At 37.5% G+C, this 21030-nt stretch overlaps 2 protein-coding genes across 3 annotated transcripts in view; one reads left to right on the forward strand and one right to left on the reverse strand.

Annotated features, from left to right (window-relative positions):
* The window catches only part of LOC106869597 (HORMA domain-containing protein 1), a 660018-nt gene that overhangs the window by 51517 nt on the left and 587471 nt on the right, over window positions 1-21030 (reverse strand). The window contains exon 19 of the mRNA XM_089352345.1: window positions 546-611. Within this exon, the coding sequence (XP_089208471.1) occupies window positions 546-611 (66 nt within the window). The remainder of the gene's footprint in view (window positions 1-545; window positions 612-21030) is intronic.
* LOC128247805 (histone-lysine N-methyltransferase SETMAR-like) overlaps window positions 1-21030 on the forward strand; it is a 59899-nt gene that overhangs the window by 36328 nt on the left and 2541 nt on the right. The window contains exon 2 of one of the 2 annotated variants that reach the window (XR_008264108.2): window positions 8754-9849. The exons of the other annotated variant lie outside the window; for it this stretch is intronic. The gene's annotated coding sequence lies outside the window, so the exon portion shown is untranslated. Of the gene's footprint in view, window positions 1-8753; window positions 9850-21030 lie in introns of those variants that run through there. 2 annotated transcript variants of the gene reach the window in all.

A 21030-nucleotide genomic window follows, 5' to 3' on the forward strand; every position in this document is an offset into this window, starting at 1 on the left:
CCCTGGTTTTTCAACGATCTTAATGTTGAGTTTGGTCTCCTTCAGAGCTTTCCTAAATCTACAGGCTGGTTCTCCATGGGCTGTGGCCTCTGAAAACATTACACCTTAATATTTGTTGGTTTTGTACCATCTGTTCACCCTGCTTGCTTTGTCACAGGGCAGGCACCACTGGTTTCATTACATATAATGTTATCTAACTTCTTTCTAGCACCCTGTATACTCAAACCCTATCTTTTTGATCATACCCAGAGAATTGCATGTGGTGCATGAAATTCTGTATGTTTCTTTTTTTATTTCATAAGGTTAGCATAGTGGGGACACATTGTTCATTATCGTAACTAAGTCTGCTGTCAGTATGTTAATTTTCATGTTGTGTGACAAAGCTGAGTTCTTTGTGAACAACATATTTAGAAGCTATGGGTTTCATGTAATAGGAGTGGAGGAGGTGCACTCTGTTGTTTACAGCCTCTAACCAAAGTTTAGTATCAAGGACTGTTTAAAACTTAGAGTGTTAAATGAAATAACAAAAAGATAGTACAACTTACTGAAGATGATGTAGCCAAAGTACGTTTTCTTCTTGTAACAGGTTCCATCATGAAAGTTGGATTAATCTAGAAAAAGAAGTACAAATACATGGAATATGCATATGTATTTGTATATATAAATGACAGAAAAAGTTTTGTGAATTATGTAAAATTTTATTCTCAGTCATTAGAGGTTGAAACATTATCATTACTCAAATGCATGTGTGTGTATCAGAGAATGTGCATGTGTGTGTGTATTCATTCATTCCTATGTAAGGTTCCTACTCCCCACCATCTTCACATCTCATTCCTTTTTTCTCTCCTTCTCCAGAATTTCATTCTTTACACTGCCCAGAGGTACCTCTATGTCCTTTCTTTCTTTACATCTTAATTAACCTTCTCATCTAATTTCGTTCTATGTATGCATGTATTTTCCTCCAAGTATTATTCAAGTTCTTCTTAAGAGAATTCAAGCTGGTTGCTAATAATGCAACAAGACTTTTTGAGTCAAGAGAGTTTTTGATGCTTCTAGATATGTGGTTGAGTTGCACATGCTTTCGTGTGTGCATCTATTAACCTAAAGAATCTCAGATGGAAAATCTTTGGAATGTCTTACAGATCTTCCATGTGCCACAAATAGATTGGATTTGGAGAATCCGTGCCAGTTTCTTAAGTTCTTTTTTCACAAAACCAAGTATTTTTAGGGTTTTGTGTAGATTTGTAGGTACATATCCTAATGTACCTGTGATGATAGGTACAAATGAGAATTTGTAGTCAGAGTACAAGACCTATAAGTTCCACATTAATTCACCATAAATGTTCTCATTTTATTGGTACATTTACATCCACTGGGCAGCATGACTTTTGTTTCTTGCCCCACAGACAATATCAGGCTATTTTTATTGGAGTGTTCCACCAATATTCATTGTTTTTTAAAGGTGTGAATACATGATAGTTCTGACATGCCTTTGATGTAAATGTCAGGGTAATCCTTCCTGTGGATAGTACTGTAAATAGTACATGCAACCACATCAAGCTTCAGGAGCAGGTAGTATCTCATACACTTTTTGGAGCAGCTACTGACGATGTGAGTGATATCTTTGTCTCTCTTGTCCATCAGATATTTAGTAGCTATCTCCTGTTTCTGAATAGGGAAGACATATCTTTCTTGGTGGGATGTAATGTATCTATCATGGGTCCAGAAGAGGCTACTCTTCCTGTCAATGCTGTTGTTATCCTCTATCTCATGATATATGAACCCATGCATTGCTTTTTGCCTGCTTCTCCTCCAAGTTTCTGTTTAGGTAAGCCAGTCCAGCCTCCTTTGAGTTGCATGAGACAGTTGGATTCTCAGAGTATCTGCACAGCAGTTCTTCTCCATCTCTGAAGATGCTGTTGCTCTCACTTTTGAATATGCATGAAATGTACTCATTTCTTTCTTTATTGTTCAGCAGGTGTTGTCTGATTTATACAATATGACATTCAAAGGCTGTTTGAACTGATCATATGCCTCTACTGCCATCACCTTGTCTCATATAGATCCTATTGGTATTATTGTTAATGTGGAAGTTACCAGTGGTGGTCAGTACCTTTCTAGTTTTGATGTTCAGGCTGTGGATCTCATCAAGTGGCCAGTCCAATATCCCAAGAGTTGGTACTAGCACTGGCACTGAAAAAGCATTGTGAGATATGTTCTTCTTAAATGCAGATAGCTGTAGTTTTTGGACACATGGATCTCTTTGTTCTTGGGCAACCATCAGCCAATCTAGTATATCCAGCTCAGTGTCCATTGTTTTTTAAAATATGGTTGTGAAAATTTCCCTGTAGAACATGAACTTTTTTCAGTCTACTATTAGGTCTCTTGCAGGTGATTTTCCAATTGGAGTGTTTTAGGAGAGGTATTTACACAATACTCATTTTATAGTTTGTTTAACCATGTTGCATTATAATTATGATCTTTGTTTACATTCCAGATTCCCTGCCAGAACAACTCCAGGTTTTCCTGGAGAGGAGCATTTACTATCATGATGGTATTGCCTTTCATACTGCAATATATAGCTTGTGGATTTTAGACAAACTTGCGGTTTATCATTTTTCTTTCATGCAATTTTTTACAGTAACAAAGTTTTTCTCTTATCGTGTGTAGATTGTTTTTTGGGGCGATCAGTTTACTTGTGAGTATTTCTAGGTGGCAATTCCCATACAATTTGGAGAATGTATCATGCAGTCATAGCTGGTGATTCATGAATTCAGTTTTAGCTTTACAGTTGATGATAGCGTCCAACTGTCCAATCTTTTTCTTGACTCTATTGATGTTATTTTAGAGGGAGGTAATTCGTTTTGGTTTAGTATTATCCTTTAGATCGGTTTTCTTTGCTCCCACCTGTTGGTGCACAGTTATTGTGGCATAATATAGTAGGGTATTTATTGTCCAAAAGCTGGGGCTTTGAATTTGAGCTGTTTTTTCTCTCACAATTTTGCTGATTGCAGATAACATCAAGTCAGTAGGTTTTTTTCCCCAACTCATGTCGGTATCATTCTTTCATGCAGTACCTTATGTATATAAGTAGTGAAGTTCTGTTTGAACCTTGATGCAAGCCATAATTTTAATATTTTATATTCCTCACTTATTTTTGTGAGATCATAAATGTTTGCTACATGTCTGTGTTATGTTTGTTATTGTTATTTTTGTTTGTTATGTTTGTTATTGTTGTGTTCATTGTGGTTGTGTTTCTTATCATTCACTGTCTCTTCAGGGAAGAAATTTACTGTGATGTTAATATAAGAATTATCATTTGCACATTTTGACTGAGTGACTTTATTTGGTAGGGTGGTTTATCTCTTTTCAACAAATTTAGCTTACTGGTGTAATTGTTTCTCTGAAAAATTTAAGAATGTTGGGTATTTTTTATCCCAATGTTCTTTAAGCCTATTGAAGAATCTTCCCCAGTCTTTCTGTAGAAATAGTATAGCTCAAAAGTCCTCTGGAATTTTTCTTGATAATTCCACGATCCGCAATAGCTGATTCTGGGTTCTTTTGTTGCCATGGTGTATGTATAGTAATTTTCCACATGGTATGTATTTCACTGTTTGATTACTGCTATGATCTTTTTTTTAAAAAAGGGTGTTTCTTGTACTACGCTTGTATGAATGGTAAAAATTATAGGAGATAATGTTTATTATCTGGGAGAATGAACAGCCCTCAATACCAATATGTCTGTTTTCAATGCCATGATATATACACATACACACACACACACACACACACACACACACACATATATATATATATATATATATATATATATATATATATATATATATATATATATACATACAACATGCTTTTTTAAGTTTCTATCTACTAAATTGATTAATAAGGCTTTGGCTAGACTGAGACTGAATCTGAAACTACATAGCCATGCATGCTGTATATATATATTATTCTTTTTTTTTTACTTGTTTCAGTCATTTGATTGCGGCCATGCTGAAGCACTGCCTTTAGTCGAGCATTTGCTTGACCCCAGGACTTATTATTTGTAAGCCTAGTACTTATTTTATTGGTCACTTTTGCCGAACCACTAAGTTACAGGGATGTAAACACACCCGCATCGGTTGTCAAGCAATGTTGGGGGACAAAAACAGACACACATGCATATACATATACATATACATACATACATATATATATATATATATATATACACACGATGGGCTTCTTTCAGTTTCCATTTACCGAGGCTATAGTAGCAGACACTTGCCCAAGATGCCATGCAGTGGGACGGAACCCAGAGCCATGTGGTTGGTAAGTAAGCTACTTACCACACAGCCACTCCTGTGCCTATAATATATATATTTATATATTACTAAACGTTTCAACTACATGTACTTATCGCAATAGTTTCTCATATGCATACGTTCATCAGACACCACTCACACTATACTCTCAAAAACTTTAGTTTAAATAGAGGAACAGTTTAGAACCGGCACAAAGATAAAGCATGTCTAATGGAAAATACCACCTTGATAGGTGAAATAAAATAAAATAAAATAAAAATGAAAATAAAATATAAAAATGAGTCAACAGTACAATGTACAAATTGTTAAAATTGTGAAAATCTGGGATCATGTGATGGAAAATGAAAATAGGGATATCAAATTTAAATGAATTTGTAAAAATGAATATAAGGAAAAAGGTAAAACATTTTACAAAGAACACAAATTTCACAAATGGTCATAAATGTTGGCACAATACAAAAACCACATGATACACAAGCTATACAAATTAATATATACATAAACCGTGTAAATAGAAAAATCTACATCATTTTAAATATCATTTAAAAGCAAAGATACTTTACAAGGGAAAATGCTAGGATGGAAAAAAGTTGGTATAACTAAATTATAAAATATGAACAGATAAAATCATATAAAATGAATGAAAAATTTTGAAAAGGTTGAGAAAATATAGAAAAATAGTTAATTTCTTAATTTCTTATATATTTATATATATATATATATATATATATATATATATATATATATATACTAGCAGCTAAACCCAGTTTCACCTAGTCTGTTTGGATGATGTGGCTGTGATTGTTTTCGGTTAGGCATAATCTATAACAGTGTTTCTCAACCTGATCATTTCGTGTCCCGTTTCAATTTGATCCTCAGAAAATGGCTTCAGGAGTTGTGAAGAAAGAAATTGTATGTAGTCTGTTTGTGAGAGCTATTCTATAGAACATCTGTCTAATCATTAAAAGATTTATTTAATTATGAACATAGAAAGAAATTATACATTAATCACAATTTTTGTAAGCAGTTTTATCCATAAAAATTTTATTTGCAGAGAGCAGAAATTGAAAGATATATGAAATGGACGTGCATGTGTGTGAGTGTGGGTGTATGTGAGAGAGAAAGCAACTGGTGTTAATGGCAGAATAACATTTGAAATGCAAATCAGTGAATGAAAAATAAGTTCAGACCTCTACATGGTAGGTAGACCTGGTAGAAATAGCAGCCAAATCTCCCTCAAAACACCCTACTGTATTAATGTAAGAATTCTGTGTATTATGTGAAGAAGTTGATGTTAAGAATTGCTTTAACAGAAAATTAAGCTGTAAGAATGAACGGGAAAATTGTGTGTAAGAATTAATAGCAGATGTATCCAATTTAAGAAAAGTGAAGTATGGAATAAGTAATTGTTACACACTTATAGAAAAACAATTTATATTATAGAAATTGATACATACCTGTTGAAGATTAAAATGAGCTATTGTTTTTGACATGTATAATCATAGAGAAACTGAAAGACATGAAATGTCCGTTTGCGTGTGTATGTGTGTGTATTTTTGGCGGGATTTTTGGCGGGATTTTTGGCGGGATTTTTGCATTTAGCAGGAGTTGGTTTGTTTTATCTGTCGATCAATGGCCAGACAAGTGAAAAGGGAAGGTGATCTTTTGAAGTGGGCATCGAATGAAGAGATATAGACAGCTTTATGACTGAACTTCTTTTGAAGTTGTGGTGAGGGGGGAGAATTGATGTGCATGCGTATGTCTGTGTGTGTGAGTGTGTATGTTTGATGGGGTGTGCGCAACAGAGAGAGTAATGTTGATGGTGTATGTGTATATGAGAGAGAGAGAGATAAATGAAATTTATCATTCAGTTTATTTATTTTTATAAGTACATATGTATGAATGGCTTCAGTGACACACACTTACATACATGCATGCAGGTTGTTTTAATCGATTTTCTCAGTAAGTATGGGGCTAGGAAAAAATAGAAAGCGCATTCCAGTCTATGCACCCGTCTCCACATGTGTGCTATTTTTCACGCGAATCCACCCAGCCGTTTGACTGTGAACCTCAAGACAAGAAAGAATACAACGCTCGGCCAACTTCAATTTATATTATAGATATACATCATGTTGATGGCCATCCACTTGTGACTGAAGAAGACCATTGCTGACCTTCAGGAACATTGTGCACTCTAGGACTAACTTTTATTTTGCATTTGCAGCTCCGTTGGTGGCTAATAAGCCCTACTCTTGACAAGCATACACGACTGCAAACATTGCAGATCAAGCTTTCCCCATTCACTACACCAGTCACGCACTTTCATGCAGCACGCTTAAGTTCTTCATGCTGAATACATGCTCTCGCAAAAGTGCCGACACCCCTCCTTAATCTGCTTCCTCTGTCTGTGACAATGACAGGCATTGTTCTCCCAGTCAGTCTCCTGCATATCACAGGCCTTTAATGAGGACTTGACACAGTCCTTAAATTGCAGCCTTGGTTTCTGCTGGGGTCTCTTTCCATTCACAAGTTCTCCATATAGCATCTGCTTAGGGATCCTGCTATCTTTCATTCTAATAAGGTGTCCAGTCCAACATAACCGGTGCTTATGCACCATCACCTCAATACTCAAGATATCAGCTGTCCTCAGGACCAGTGTGTCTGGAATTTTTAAAGTCTAGCCAACATTGAGAATGTGTCTGAGACATCTCTGATTTCCTAGTGCAGGCTGGAACATTACAACAGTCTGGTCCAGGCTAATGCTGAGTCCAAATGCCTTGCAAGAAGCAGAAATACAATTCATGAATATTTGCATGTCATCCACTGTATGAATGATTATGTCACAGTCATCTGCATAAAGGAGATCATGAATAATAGACTGGAGAACTTTTGAATTGGCAGCAAATCGGCGCAGATTAAAGATGCAGCCAGAAAATCGGTATCTGACATATATTCCCAAAGAGCTAACCTTAGCAAAAGCATGAGTAAAAGCAGCAGCAAAGTACAAAGAAAAGAGAGTTGGGGCAAGGATGTTCCCCTGCTTAACACCATTCTCTACAGGAATGGGTCCCACCATGCCACCACCAACATTGACCCAAGCCTCCATCCCATCATGCAATGATTTAATTATAGAGCAAAGTTTCAGGACCATTCAGCATTCCTCGGCGTCTGAATATATATGATACTGTGAAGAAACATATATGATGCTGTGATGAGGAAAGAGCTTCAGACTCGCTTGTCCAGCATTAAAAATATTGCAGCATGGGAAGATTTTCGAGACCAGGTTCTTCAATGTGCTGCTGAAACACTAGGATATGCTACTGCCAGATACAGAGACTGGTTTGATGAAAATGATGCTGAAGTTCAGTGACTATTGGTGGTAAAGCACCATGCCCACAATGTATTGCTACACAGAGGACTCTCTGCTGTGCAGCGAAATCTAGCACTTGCCCAATATAGCAGTGTAAAATCACTACTGCAGCGATCTCTCAGGAAGATGCAGAACACTTGGTGGGAGGATCTTGCTTGTGATGTTCAGGCTGCTACTGATGCAAATGACAGCAAGAAGCTTTACCATCTTATGAAGCAAGCTTATGGGCCTAAAAGCTCCACATCAGCTCCTTTGCTTTCCAAGGAGTTTTCCACTCTGTTCACTAAATCAACAGAAATCACAGGTCACTGGATTGAACACTTCTCTGAACTCCTAAACCATGAGTCAGTTGTGGATGAAACAGTAATTGATACTATGCAACAAAGACCTGTCATCGGCTCCTTAAACTCCACGCCCTCAACAGATGAAGTAATGACATCAATAAGTAAATTGAATCTTGGTAGGGCACCTGGAAAGGATGGAATTCATGCTGAGGTCTTGCGATTTGGTGGTGATTACATCATACAATCTTTTTATGAACTTATTAGTGCAGTCTGGAGGGATGGTGCAATGCCTAAGGACTGGAAGGATGCAATTATTCTTCCTCTATATAAAGGAAAAGGAGCTAGAACAATGTATGGTAACTACAGAGGTATTGCTCTATCAGCTGCTGGCAAGGTTCTGGCAAATATTCTTCTTACCCGCCTGAATGGGTATCTCGTAAATGATGTCCTATCTGAATCTCAATGTGGCTTCCAATCTGGTAGAGGGACAATGGATATGATCTTCACAGCAAGACAGATGCAGGAGAAGTGCTATGAGCAGAATATGGATCTTGTCCCAGTATTCATTGATTTAATGAAGGCCTTTGATACTGTAAATAGACCCTTTCTACACACACACACACACACACACACACACACACATACATACATACATATATACATACATGGTCTTGCAGATAAATTGCGACCAATTTTAAGCAGTTGACTTAGTGGGTTTAAGATTTCATTTGTTGACAAAACCTTGCTTGTTTGAAAATTTAATCTTTTATTTTTCAGGTAAATAGTGAACTGATTCAACAGCAGAAAGTCATAGAACTACAGAATTGTTCTGTCATTGTTGTTTTGGTATGTACTGGTCACACTGCCAATAAAATTCCTAAGTTGATGAAATTTCCAAAAGCAACAGTTTATCCTGTGTATAAATATTTTAAAGAAGAGGGAAAGATTGATAGAAATGAACACAAAACTCAAAGTGATTCCAACAGCAATCCAAAGTTTCTCGCTGGCCTCAATCACTTGATTGAAGCCAACCCATCCACTTCCATGACAACTCTTGCAAAGAAATGTAATGTGTGCCTTTCCACAGTGACCAGAGCTGTGAACAGGAACCTTAGTACAACTAGCTATGTTCGACGATGCCGTCATTTCCTAACAGCCAAGGCCAAAGCAATGAGAGCCGAGACATGCCCAAAGCTTGTCATTTATCAAGCATCAAGGTGCAGGAAAAACTCTCATGTTTGTTGATGAGAAGAAGTTTACTGTGGACGCTGAGGTGAATTGCAGAAATTCTCGAGTGATTGCATACAACCCCTCTGACATCCCTCCCCTTGTGTTTGAGACTAAGAATCCTGCCTCTGTGATGGTATTTGGAGTTGTGGTGAGTGAGGGAAGTGTCATGGATTCACACTTCATTGAGTCTGGCTTGAAGATTGGCACAAAAGAATATCTGGACATCCTGAATAACTCTCTGTTACTCTGATGGAGCAGAAGTTTGGGCTTGATAATGTGGTGCTTATCCAGGATTCTGCTCTTTACCATGGATCAAAAGCAATACAGGCCTTCCTTGGTGAGAAGGTGTCATTTGTTGTGAGTGCCAACATCTGATTCAGTAATAGCCCAGATCTCAACCTTCTTGATTACTTTTTATGGGGCATACTTCAAACAAGGACCAACACTTCACCATACTCAAGTGTCAATAAAACTATTGACACTCGAATGGGGTGAAGACCTGCATCATGCGTACAACATCCAAAATCAAATAGCTGGAGGTTGCAGCTGCTGCAAAATGATTTCGTTCTTGTGTAGAGGTAGTAATTGCCCAAAAGGGCAGCCATATTGAGTGATAAATGTTTTTGTTGTAATAAATGTAACATTAAAACTATATCTGTCTACTACCATTATTTTAGTATTTATAATCATAAAAATTGTCTCAATTTATCTGCAAGATCCTGTATATATATATATATATATATATATATATATTTTTATATATGACGTTGACCACTAACGTGGACATTCAATGTGCTAGAAATAGACCACATCTTGTGTCTAATAAGACATAAATTGTTCTCAACATGAAATATAGCGTGATACCAAAACGTAAGCGGGCAAGACATTTAAAATCACCGAAAAGGAACATTATTAAACAGGGACCGGTTTCAAAATTTAACAATCTTACCGACTGTTTATTTCTCTTCAGCCTGATTTGTAATGGAACCATAATCATCAGAACCCCATACAAAGTTGCCCACCGCCATAGGTGCGCGTGTATATGGTTCTGCTAATTACAGCTTAATGGTAAAATTCAAAAGTCTTCATTTTGACGCGCTAATTCCAGGAATATGTCTGCAGAGAATATTTACTGCGTCGCATATATCCAGTATGAGAACTCGGTAAGGGTTAATATATTATTAAAAAATATGGCAAAAAATCATATATTAATTAATATCGATTAATTACCAGGAAGCTAGCACATTTAAAGAATCAAAGAGATTCAGAAACAGTATCTGCAATCTCAGGGGATTAAAGTACATTTTTATATATGACGTTGACCACTAACGTGGACATTCAATGTGCTAGAAATAGATCACATCTTGTGTCTAATAAGACCTAAATTGTTCTCAACATGAAATATAATAATAAAAGGGTAAAATTGATTAATTAATTAATAATTTTACCAAGTAGTCAGTACATTAAAAATAACCATTCTAGGTACAAATATTCTATAATTATATACATAATTATAATCAAAGGCTCAGCTAATAAGCTTTGCCATGCACTGATTTTAGAAATAGAAGCTAAATGCCTTTTCTACTACCATAAAGATCTCCCAGACAGTAACACACTTTTTTTTACGTAGGCAAAAAGAAAAACTAATGAATCCACACGACTCAGATTAGCTACATACACGTTTGAGATTAAAGTAAAGTTATAATTACTTATTTCTCTGAAGATGAGAAATAAGTAAGTAATTATAACTTTACTTTAATCTCAAAATGCATATGTAGTTAATCTGAGTTGTGTGGATTCATTATTTTTTCTTTTTGCCTATGTAAAATAGAGTGTTACTGTCTGGGAGATCTATATGGTAGTAGAAAAGGCATTTAGCTCCTATTTCTAAAATTAGAGCGTGGCAAAGCTATCAGCTGACCCTTGATTATAATTATGCATATAATTATAGAATATTTATATATATATGTAGTTTGATTCTCTGTAATAGCTTGCTGATCACTTTTTCTGTCTGTAAGGGTATTTTACCCAATCCTCTAAGCTGTTTTCACAACTATTATCCTGTGTTTGAGATTTTCTTCATTTCTAAAATACCAACTCACTCAGTATTTCAATGTCTGTTTATAAAAATGTTCAGTGATGAATTTAGCATGGAGGTTGAAGTCCATCATGGTTCAATCATCATAATCCTACAGGCCATTACAAAGAAATTTAAGACTGGCTGTCCAAAGGAACTCTTATATATTGATGCTCTAGTTCATAGCTGAATCTATAGGAAAATTGGAGAGGAAATTCTGAGTATAGAATCAAGAAGTCTTAAGGTAAATTTAGCAAACTTGAAGGTTTTAATAAGTAGGAAAGAATAGAGGACCCTGATACAAGGTGCATTCCAGAATTTTTGAGAGTTTTTCAGGAGAGGCACTTATTAATTTCAAAGAAGTACAAAATTCTAATATCTTTCAAAGTAGGATTCTCTAAATTCAGTGCATTGTTGTCATGCTTCAGCCACTTTGTGACAGCACCATGGCCAAAGTGAAGGTGTCCAGGATCCTTATCACAGCTTCCTTCAAAGTCTTCAAAACAACTGCCCTTGAGGTTCTCCTTCAGCTTAGGGAACAACCAAAAGTCACAGGGAACAAGACCTGAATTGTAGGGAGAGTGAGAGACAGTTTTGATACCAGTCTCTGTCAAGTAGCTGGTTACTAGAATGGAATTGTGGACTGGTGCATTGTCTTGGTGCAGGTGATGAAATCTTTTCCTGAACTCACTCAAAATCTCCACAACAAAAAAAGGTACCAAAGTATTTTTTGTTAACTGTCTGGATAGAGGGAACCCAGTGCATATAGATGTTGCTCTTGCTGTTTGAAAAGGGAATCATCACGAGCTTCCTAGTGGACTTGAAATAATAAGCTCAACCATCTCCTTGCAGTCACCAATGTGCTTTTCCTTCTGTTCATCACTGAGCAAACTATGAAAAACTGTGCACAAATTTTGTGCATGCTTAGATCTTCATGAATAATTCTGTGTACAGTTGTTACTCCAACTGTATTCTTATTGTCTTTATAGACATATGACAATCTTCATCCAGAAAAGTGAATTTTCTCAATCAGATCTGATGTTCTCCTCTCATCATCTCTCTTTTCCTCCCTACTATCCTTGAACCTCTTAGTCTAGTAAAAACCTGATGCTTGAGTTAATCCATAAGCAGCCAGGAACATTTCGTAAGTTTCAGTAGCACTTTTGCCCAGTTTAACACAAAACTTTGCTGCATAGTGAGCTTCCAAATTGCCTTCATGTCTCAACTGTATTTTGCATAGTTAGTTGTGACAAACAATGTTTAGTAAGGGTGTGTTCAAAGTTCTGTCACAGCCATCTCCTTCAATCTGGAATAAAAATGTTGGCAGATCAACTTACAGCAATAATATACTAAAATTATAAAAATCTAAGGCATTTATAACTGCTTCTCCTAAATAAGTCACAAACCTTCTGGACTATGCCTCAACTGTTCAAGGAAACGGCCTTGTTTGATATACAGAAATGGAGTAGGTATAAACTCTATACATTTAAGCTATACATACTCAAGTTACTCTTTTGCTTGTTTCAGTCATTTGACTGTGGCCATGCTAGAGCACTGCCTTTAGTCAAACAAACCGACCACCACGACTTATTCTTTGTAAGCCTAGTGCTTATTCTATTGGTCTTTTGCTGAACCGCTAAGTTACGGTGACGTAAACACACCAGCATCGGTTGTCAAGCAATGTTGAGTGGACAAACACATACACATACATGTATATACGACGGGCTTCTTTCAGTTTCTGTCTACCAAATCTACTCACAAGGCTTTGGTCGGTACGAGGCTATAGTAGAAGACACTTGCCCAAGGTGCTATGAAGTGGAACTGAACCTGGAACCATGTGGTTGGTAAAAGGGCAGACTAGCAGGGAACATAAAACTTTGATAAATGCACAGGAGCAGTACATGCTACAAACAAACCCAAAATAGACTTTCTTGAATGCCTGGATGGCTTACATAAAGTAGTCAATAGATTTTGTTATCTCAGATGTAATTAGCAAAGGAGGTGGTTGCCCTGAAAGTACAGTAGTCAAAGTAAGAATGGTTTGAAGAAAGTTAAGGGAGCTAATACCATTGTTTTCAACAAAAGTCTTTTGCAGAGTGAAGATGAGATTGTATGATGTTTGTGTTTGAACTGCAAGGCTGCATGGGAGTGAAACATGGAACTTGAATGCAGAGGACTTCAGAAAAGAAAAAAGAAATGAAGCGAGCATGATGTGGATGTGCAATGTGAGTGTGTATGAGAAAAACTAAACATAAGAAGTTTTAGGTATAGTGTGCAAGAAAGATGACCGTGCTGGTATGGTCACCCTTCAACCCACCTAATTTTTTGTTGCAGGTGACCTCTCCATTTCTTCATCCCCTGCTTCCCATACAAAGTAGCAGCTTCCCCTCACTTCTGTTCACCTTGAGGGTGCACTTGGACACCTCACCTCCACTATCTCTTTGCAGCTTCTACTGATCATTCTCTTTCTCCCTTACTAAATGTGATTAGCTATGCAACTCTTCTAAAAGAACCTGCTTTAACTCCACTTCCACTTCTTGTATACTTTAGCCCCCCCCCCCGCTCTGTCCCTTAGGGTTTGTACTCTTGTGAACTGTATGGTAGCATCAGGAAAGCATTCAATACACACTGTAAATCAGTTGGCATTAGGAAAAGCATCCAGCCGTAGAAACCATGTCAAACAGACACTGGAATCATAATTCAGTCTCTTAATCCACTGGATCCTGTCAAACAATCCAACCCATGCTAGCATAGAACATGGACATTAAATGATGAGGATGATGATATATGTATGTATATCATGTTTTTTGCCCTTACTGGATTTTGTTTTTTATTCTGGTATGTTTCATCATCTGTCAACACTCTTTTTGCTTCTCTCCAGTGTAGTCTATATGTACCCTGGACCATGATTGGTTTTTCACCAGTGGTGCCTTGGCTGCTAGCACACAACTTCTACATGAGTTTACCAAATATTCAATGTCACAGTCCATTGTCAGCCAATACACATAACTCCTCATCAAAGCTTTCATTCTTGATATCCCCAGGTGTCCACTATGAAATTCATGTAATATCTGTTTTTGTAGTGCAGTTGGTACTACCACTCTTTGTGCATACATTAATACATCGACGCAGAGTGAAAAATGGTTCGCATTTGTGCTTCTCTTTTGTTTATTTTTCAAGGTTTCCTTCATTTTTATGATGTATCTATCCTCTGCTGATTTACTTTTTATATCTTGTATAGTCACTGGTAACTCCTGAATGACATTACACATAACGTTTTTAATTTCCTTTTCTGATTGTAGTGTGGCTCTCATCATATCTTCCAGTGGTTCTGTATTCTCCAGAATTAGCCTAGATAAACAATCTGCATGGCCAATTTTCTTAGAAGGAATGTACTCTATCTTAAAGTTGTAATTTAACAATATTGTACCCTAGGATTGTAATCTGTTAGATGTATGGGTAGGTATTCCTTTCTTCAATCCAAAAATTGATTGTAATGGTCGGTGGTCCATCTGAAGCCATAAACTTCTACCATGGAGAAATCTGTGAGATTTCTTCATGGCAAAAATAATCGCTAGAGCTTCTTTCTCTATCAGACTGTAGTTTTTTTCTGCAGCAATCAGAACACATGAGGCATGAACTACTGCCTTCACAATACTATCTTTATATTTGTGTAGCAAAACTGCTCCTACACTATATTCAGAAACGTCAGAAGCTGCAACAATCTTCACTGCAGGATCAAAATGAGCCAGCGACAAATCTGAAATTAATATTTTTTTAATATCCTGAAATGCCTTTTGATAGTTATTTGACTAATCCTATTTGGCATCATTCTTTAGTAAATTATTAAGTGAAGCTCTCGGTTAATACATGTTTGGTATGTAATTTTGATAATAGTTCGCTAGGCCAAGTAAAGCTTATAATGTCATCATGTTAGTGGGGGAGGCTTATTTTTATTGCATCTGCCCTCAACAGGTCAAGTTGTCTTCCATTATTATCTATAATTTGTCCTAAATATTCACATTTCTCCTCACTGAGAGTGAAACCGTAATCTCTTATTTTTTGAAAAACCCACTTCACATGAGATTCACTTTTAATACATCATCAAGGTATGGAATTGCAAATTGACAGTCTGCCAACATCACATCCATAACCTGTTGAAATATTGCAGGTGTGACCTTCAGACCAAATGACAATCTATTATATTTGTTTAGTCCTCTGTGCATACTCACTGTTAGAGGCTTTGAGCATTCCTTGTCTACTTTAATTTGTAGATATACATCAGACAAATCTAGTTTTGAAAATATTTTGCCACCATTTGATTTTGCAACAATATCCTCTGGAGTAGGCAGTGGACAGTGGCACATTTTTAGACAGTCATTCATACCAGTAGAAAATTGACACACTGTTGGTATTGCCCACTTAGAATAATCTACTTTTTGAATAATTCCCAATTTCTCCAGTCTGTCTAATTTTTCTTCCACTACCTGCTTTCTGTTAGGTTTGAATACAAGTATGACGTTTTCCTTTATTTGAAAACAGGCTTTAGCCTTAGAACAAAGACCTAATTTATCTGACAGCACTTCAGGAAACAAGTTTTTAAATTTTTTCTTCAATTCAGCTGCTGAATTATTTTTACTGGTGGGACAGCCATTTATTTTTTTACAGAACAGACTTATAGAGAGGTCCCATAAGTAAAACAACTCCAACCAGTCCATACTGATCAGATTGGTTGCATTTTTCACCACGAAAACTTTTGATCTACAGGTTTTTCCCTGAAATGTGATATCATTCCACATTTCGCCTATGAAGTGTAATTTTTAACCTGTCATGCAATTTTTGATGTTTTTCTTAATATAGGTTTCCCAATTCTTATCCATGTGTCAGTATTAATAATTGAGATGATGTTTACTTTTACATGTACAAATTTCCTCTTTATTAAATATATTATGTTCCATTGAGAAAACGTCAAAATTTTTTATGTTCAGCCTTCCTAACTTCACTCTGCAATGTGAGCTCTTGTGTCCTACTTTTTGGCAACTGTAACATTTTTGTGTTTTGAAAGGACAATCCTTCCTGAAATGTAGGGCTCTACATCTGTAGCATGCATTTAGTCTTCACCTTTTTTTTTTTGGTTATACCTTCCCAGTCGGCATGCTTGAACTTGTGTGAACTTCTCTTCAATTTTCTTTATATCCTGATGTAAGTTTACCATTCTTTGACACTCTTCTGCAACTGTCTGCAGGGTTAAACTATGTTAAACTTGTTCAATTTTTGTGAGAATTCTTGCATGTATTTCTCCATCTTTGTTTGCTGTAAGTCCCTGTACAAAAGCGAGACACTTAAGCATATCAAGAGTTAGTTCCTTCAGTTTAAACCTTTCACGCATTCAGTTCATGGTCCCAGCATATGTGACAAAGTCTTCATCTTCTCTTTTAACAAGATTCCAACACTCCCATCAAGTGTTAAATAGGGAATTCTTATCACTGAATATTTTTGATAGTAGTTTGATTGTTTCCTGGAAACAAATTTCACTAGCTTTTTTTAGGTAGTGTAGTAACGCCGTGCGCATGCGTAGTCTCACGCATGCGTGGAATTAAACAACCAAGCGTTCCCGCTCAATTCATTCTCTTCCTCGGTCGGCCGGCCATGAGCATGGACGTGTCAAGCAGTGTCTCCAACATTCCAACCTGGAGACAGTCGCTTTACGTGTTTAGCTGTCACTCTCCATCTTTCGGACTTACACTCGACAGCTCGCTTACATCTACATAACAACGTCCCAACAACTATGCTCACACACACAGAAGCTGTAACAACTGTCAACAAGAGCTAAAGATGTATATATTTACCACCTGAATAAATGTTGTATAGGTTGATAGTCTGGAGTTCAGCGTTCCGTTATATTCATAATTTTATATAGGAAAGTCAGGTATACATCTAATGATGTATAACCAACTTTCCTATACTGGTGACCCCGACGTGATTCGAACACGCAGCCTGCTGAGCTGCAATAACCCACTTTCTTTAAAGTGGTGACCCCGACGAAGAAACAAACGCGGCATGGACTCTGGACTACCAATTTATAACTGGTGAACCCGACTAAAGAACAAATGCGGCCATGGAGACTGAACTACTAACCAGCATCATCGTCATGACCAACACGATTCTACGATTACTACGCCACCAACATCTCCAACCATAGTCAACACGACTTACTACGTATTACCAACATCAACAAGCGCTGTTTTTATCTCGCCTCTGTTAGAGTGGATGTTTCCACTCACGATAAACAGACAAGAATTACAGCCTGCGACTTTCCAATTGTGTACTCAAAGAACTTGGTATAAAACTCTCACGTGTACTGACTTTCTAACTGCTGTGATATCTCACATACATATAGACGGCCTGTTTTTTATTATGTTCTTATATGTCGCATTCACACTCTCACATACACATACATCTTTTATGCCACACTAAATAACTCTTGTTATTCATTTCATACGGTTGTCTTTTCTATCGTCTCATTACTGGTATTTACGAAATCTATGTTACCGTAGTATAACATAATTACTTGTATATCATCTTTGATATATATTTTGGTGTTCGACCGTGTGACACGTTTAAATAAAAGGAGTCCTCTGTTTTTCCATTCGTCACCATTTCTCCTTTTTGAGTTTGCACGGTCGTTTTTTCATCTTAGGTTAAGAAAATTTTTCTTCGAGGTTTTCGCTAATGGTCGTACAGAGATTTGTCTGTCGATCATCTGTAAAAGCGCACCTCTTCAAACACTCATCACCAAACAGCCTTTTCGCCACCAGCTTCGTTCAACCAAGATTACCACCGTGATGACAACAATTACTACTACCAACTACAAGCATTCCCCCCGACGTCGCCAAGTTTCAACTGACCCATTACCACTGTCAACATCATTACCACCACACATACAGAACACAGCTATATTACAGTTCCTGCGCCGACGTCTTCACCATCAATGTACTGTCTACCACAATGTCGTGCGCCAACAACCCCACCACCAGGGACACACCATATCAACACACTCGGTTTTGTCGACTCTGTTAGAGTGGATGTTTCCACAACAGACCAAATTTTCCTTGTGTAACTTTCATTGAATATTCCGTACCAGGTAACCGGTCACAACTGACCACGACTTCCTGAGTACGGACATTCTATCTCCTTGTGGGACTCTTGTACGAACTGGATTTTTTCTCTACAGACACTTTTACTATGTTCTGTGTTTTTTCTCACACACACTTGTGCACTCACACACTTTCTTTCATTTGTACATTGCATGCATGTTCTCACGAGTGTACATTTCATTTATTTCATTTTTCTTTGTGTGTGTTTTGTGCTACATCTTGTGGGTGGTTTTCAGTGGCCATCCTGCCTCAGGCGTTCTAACAGATTTCATATTATCGTGCGTTTTCGCACTGGCAAGGGAGCCCTGTAGTAACGCCGTGCGCATGCGTAGTCTCATGCATGCGTGGAATTAAACAACCAAGTGTTCCTGCTCAATTCATTCTCTTTCTCGGTCGGCCGGCCATGAGCATGGACGTGTCAAGCAGTGTCTCCAGCATTCCAACCTGGAGACAGTCTCTTTACGTGTTTAGCTGTCACTCTCCATCTTTCGGACTTACCCTCGCCAGCTTGCTTACATCTACATAACAACGTCCCAACAACTATGCTCACACACACAGAAGCTGTAACAACTGTCAACAAGAGCTAAAGATGTATATATTTACCACCTAAATAAATGTTGTATAGGTTGATAGTCTGGAGTTCAGTGTTCCGTTATATTCATAATTTTATATAGGAAAGTCAGGTATATATCTAATGATGTATAACCAACTTTCCTATAGTAGTATGAAATTACAGTATTTTTTATGTTCAGCCAGCACCAATTTATGTAATAATAGTCTTACTTTTTTGTTGTCCGTCCATGACTTGTAATCTTCCCTGAAGATTTCTTCGTACCTTCTAAAATATGCTGCAAAAGTTATACCCTCCTCTGGGTTATAACTGAATTCTGTTATAGTGTTTGAAACGCTGTCTGGCAAAAATGAACTGATAGTGTTTCTGGACTTCTTAAGACATAGCTCCATTAACTATTGTTGTTTTTCTTGTTGCTGAAGTAATTGTTTCTGCAATTCCTGTTGCTGTTCTTGCTGCAGTTTTTGCAACTGTATTATAGAAGCTACTAGGTCTTCCATCACTTACAGCTTTGTATCACAAAAATTTGTTAACTGACCTGCATGAGCTTTGAATCCTTGTCACCAAGTATTGTAGTATCGCCACTATTTATGATGACACTTTTTTACACGATAACCGTGTAGTAACAATGAAATATATAATGAAGCAGGGTAACAACAATATAACAATCCTGCAAACACTCCATGAACTATACATGAACCAACAAATGATATTCCAACAAACTAACAAAATGATGCCTTATGACTTCCTGCGATTAATGCCCACTCTTTATCTCACACTGACCACTACTATTTATAGTCATTTAATCAAGTCTGTTCTTGCAGGGGGTGTCGTGACTATCATCACAACAATCCTATAGTCTCCTTTCGTTATATACATGTGTCTATGAGTCTGTCTGTATTCATATATACATGTGTGTGTGTGTATGTGTGGTGCGTGTGTGTATGTGTGTGTGTATGTGTGGTGTGTGTGTGTGCATGTGTGGTGTGTGTGTGTGTGTGTATGTGTATATATGCATGTGTGTATATCCCCTTGAGGCGTTCAGAGAGTGGTAGTACCCCTGGTGGGTGGAACTAGTCACACTCCCTAGGAGTGGCTAGGATCCCAACTTGGCACCCAGCTCTCACCTGCAGCTCCATGTTGCTGTAGCATGTGCAGCAGCCACACTTGTAAACCACTCTGACTAGCTGGCTAAATCAGGTGAGGGTAGCTGATGGATCTCAAATCCTCAGTGGGATGGGAGCTTGTCCACCCATGCAAGTCAAAGACTAGTTCTGGCGGACTGCGTGGAGAAGACCACTAGAGAGGTCCAACAGTCAGGAAGGTAGTACTGGCAGGCATTGTGGAGTGCCTAGAGTACAACAACACACTATGGAATCTTGGTTATCCACTGTAGTAGGAAGAGTCTCCAGCTGTAATGGTTCTCCATGCCACTGGGTTCAAGGTTCTTTCTACTGAAAGAGTGAAATCGTCCTTGTGCAATGGCTCTCCCACTAAAATTAACTTCACACACAGGTGTCTGTGCTTCTCAGCCTTCCAACTGTCAATTTCAGGTCCTGCAGTGATAAGGGAGTGGTGAGAGGGACAGGTAGAGGTAATCACTAGAAGTTACAAATTTGCATATAAGTTGCCTGTGGACCAGTGGTCACTGTTCTTCATATTGGAAAGCAGAGAACTTCAGCAGCATCTCAGGCAATTGGGCAACCTTTTTAGGATAGCACTGCTCACTCTAGTAAAGGAGGGGCTTAGAAAAGGTGGCCTAAAGAAAGCTTGTCCTAAACAGTTCTGGTTAGCTAACTGTGGCTGACAGAATTACCCATTTGTGGTCAATTCAAACTGAGAAAAAAATAATCTAATCATTGATACATGGAACATATGTACCCTCATGGCTCTAGACAACATTGCTAGACCTCAGTGAAGAACAACTCTCATTGCCAAATAATTGTCAAGATACAATATAGACATAGCAGCAGTTGGTGAAACTCAGCTGACTGAGGAAGGGTCACTGACAGAATCAGG

This window comes from Octopus bimaculoides, chromosome 5 (assembly GCF_046866305.1).
Source record: "Octopus bimaculoides isolate indiv1 chromosome 5, ASM4686630v1, whole genome shotgun sequence".
Classification (NCBI taxonomy): Eukaryota; Metazoa; Mollusca; class Cephalopoda; order Octopoda; family Octopodidae; genus Octopus; species Octopus bimaculoides.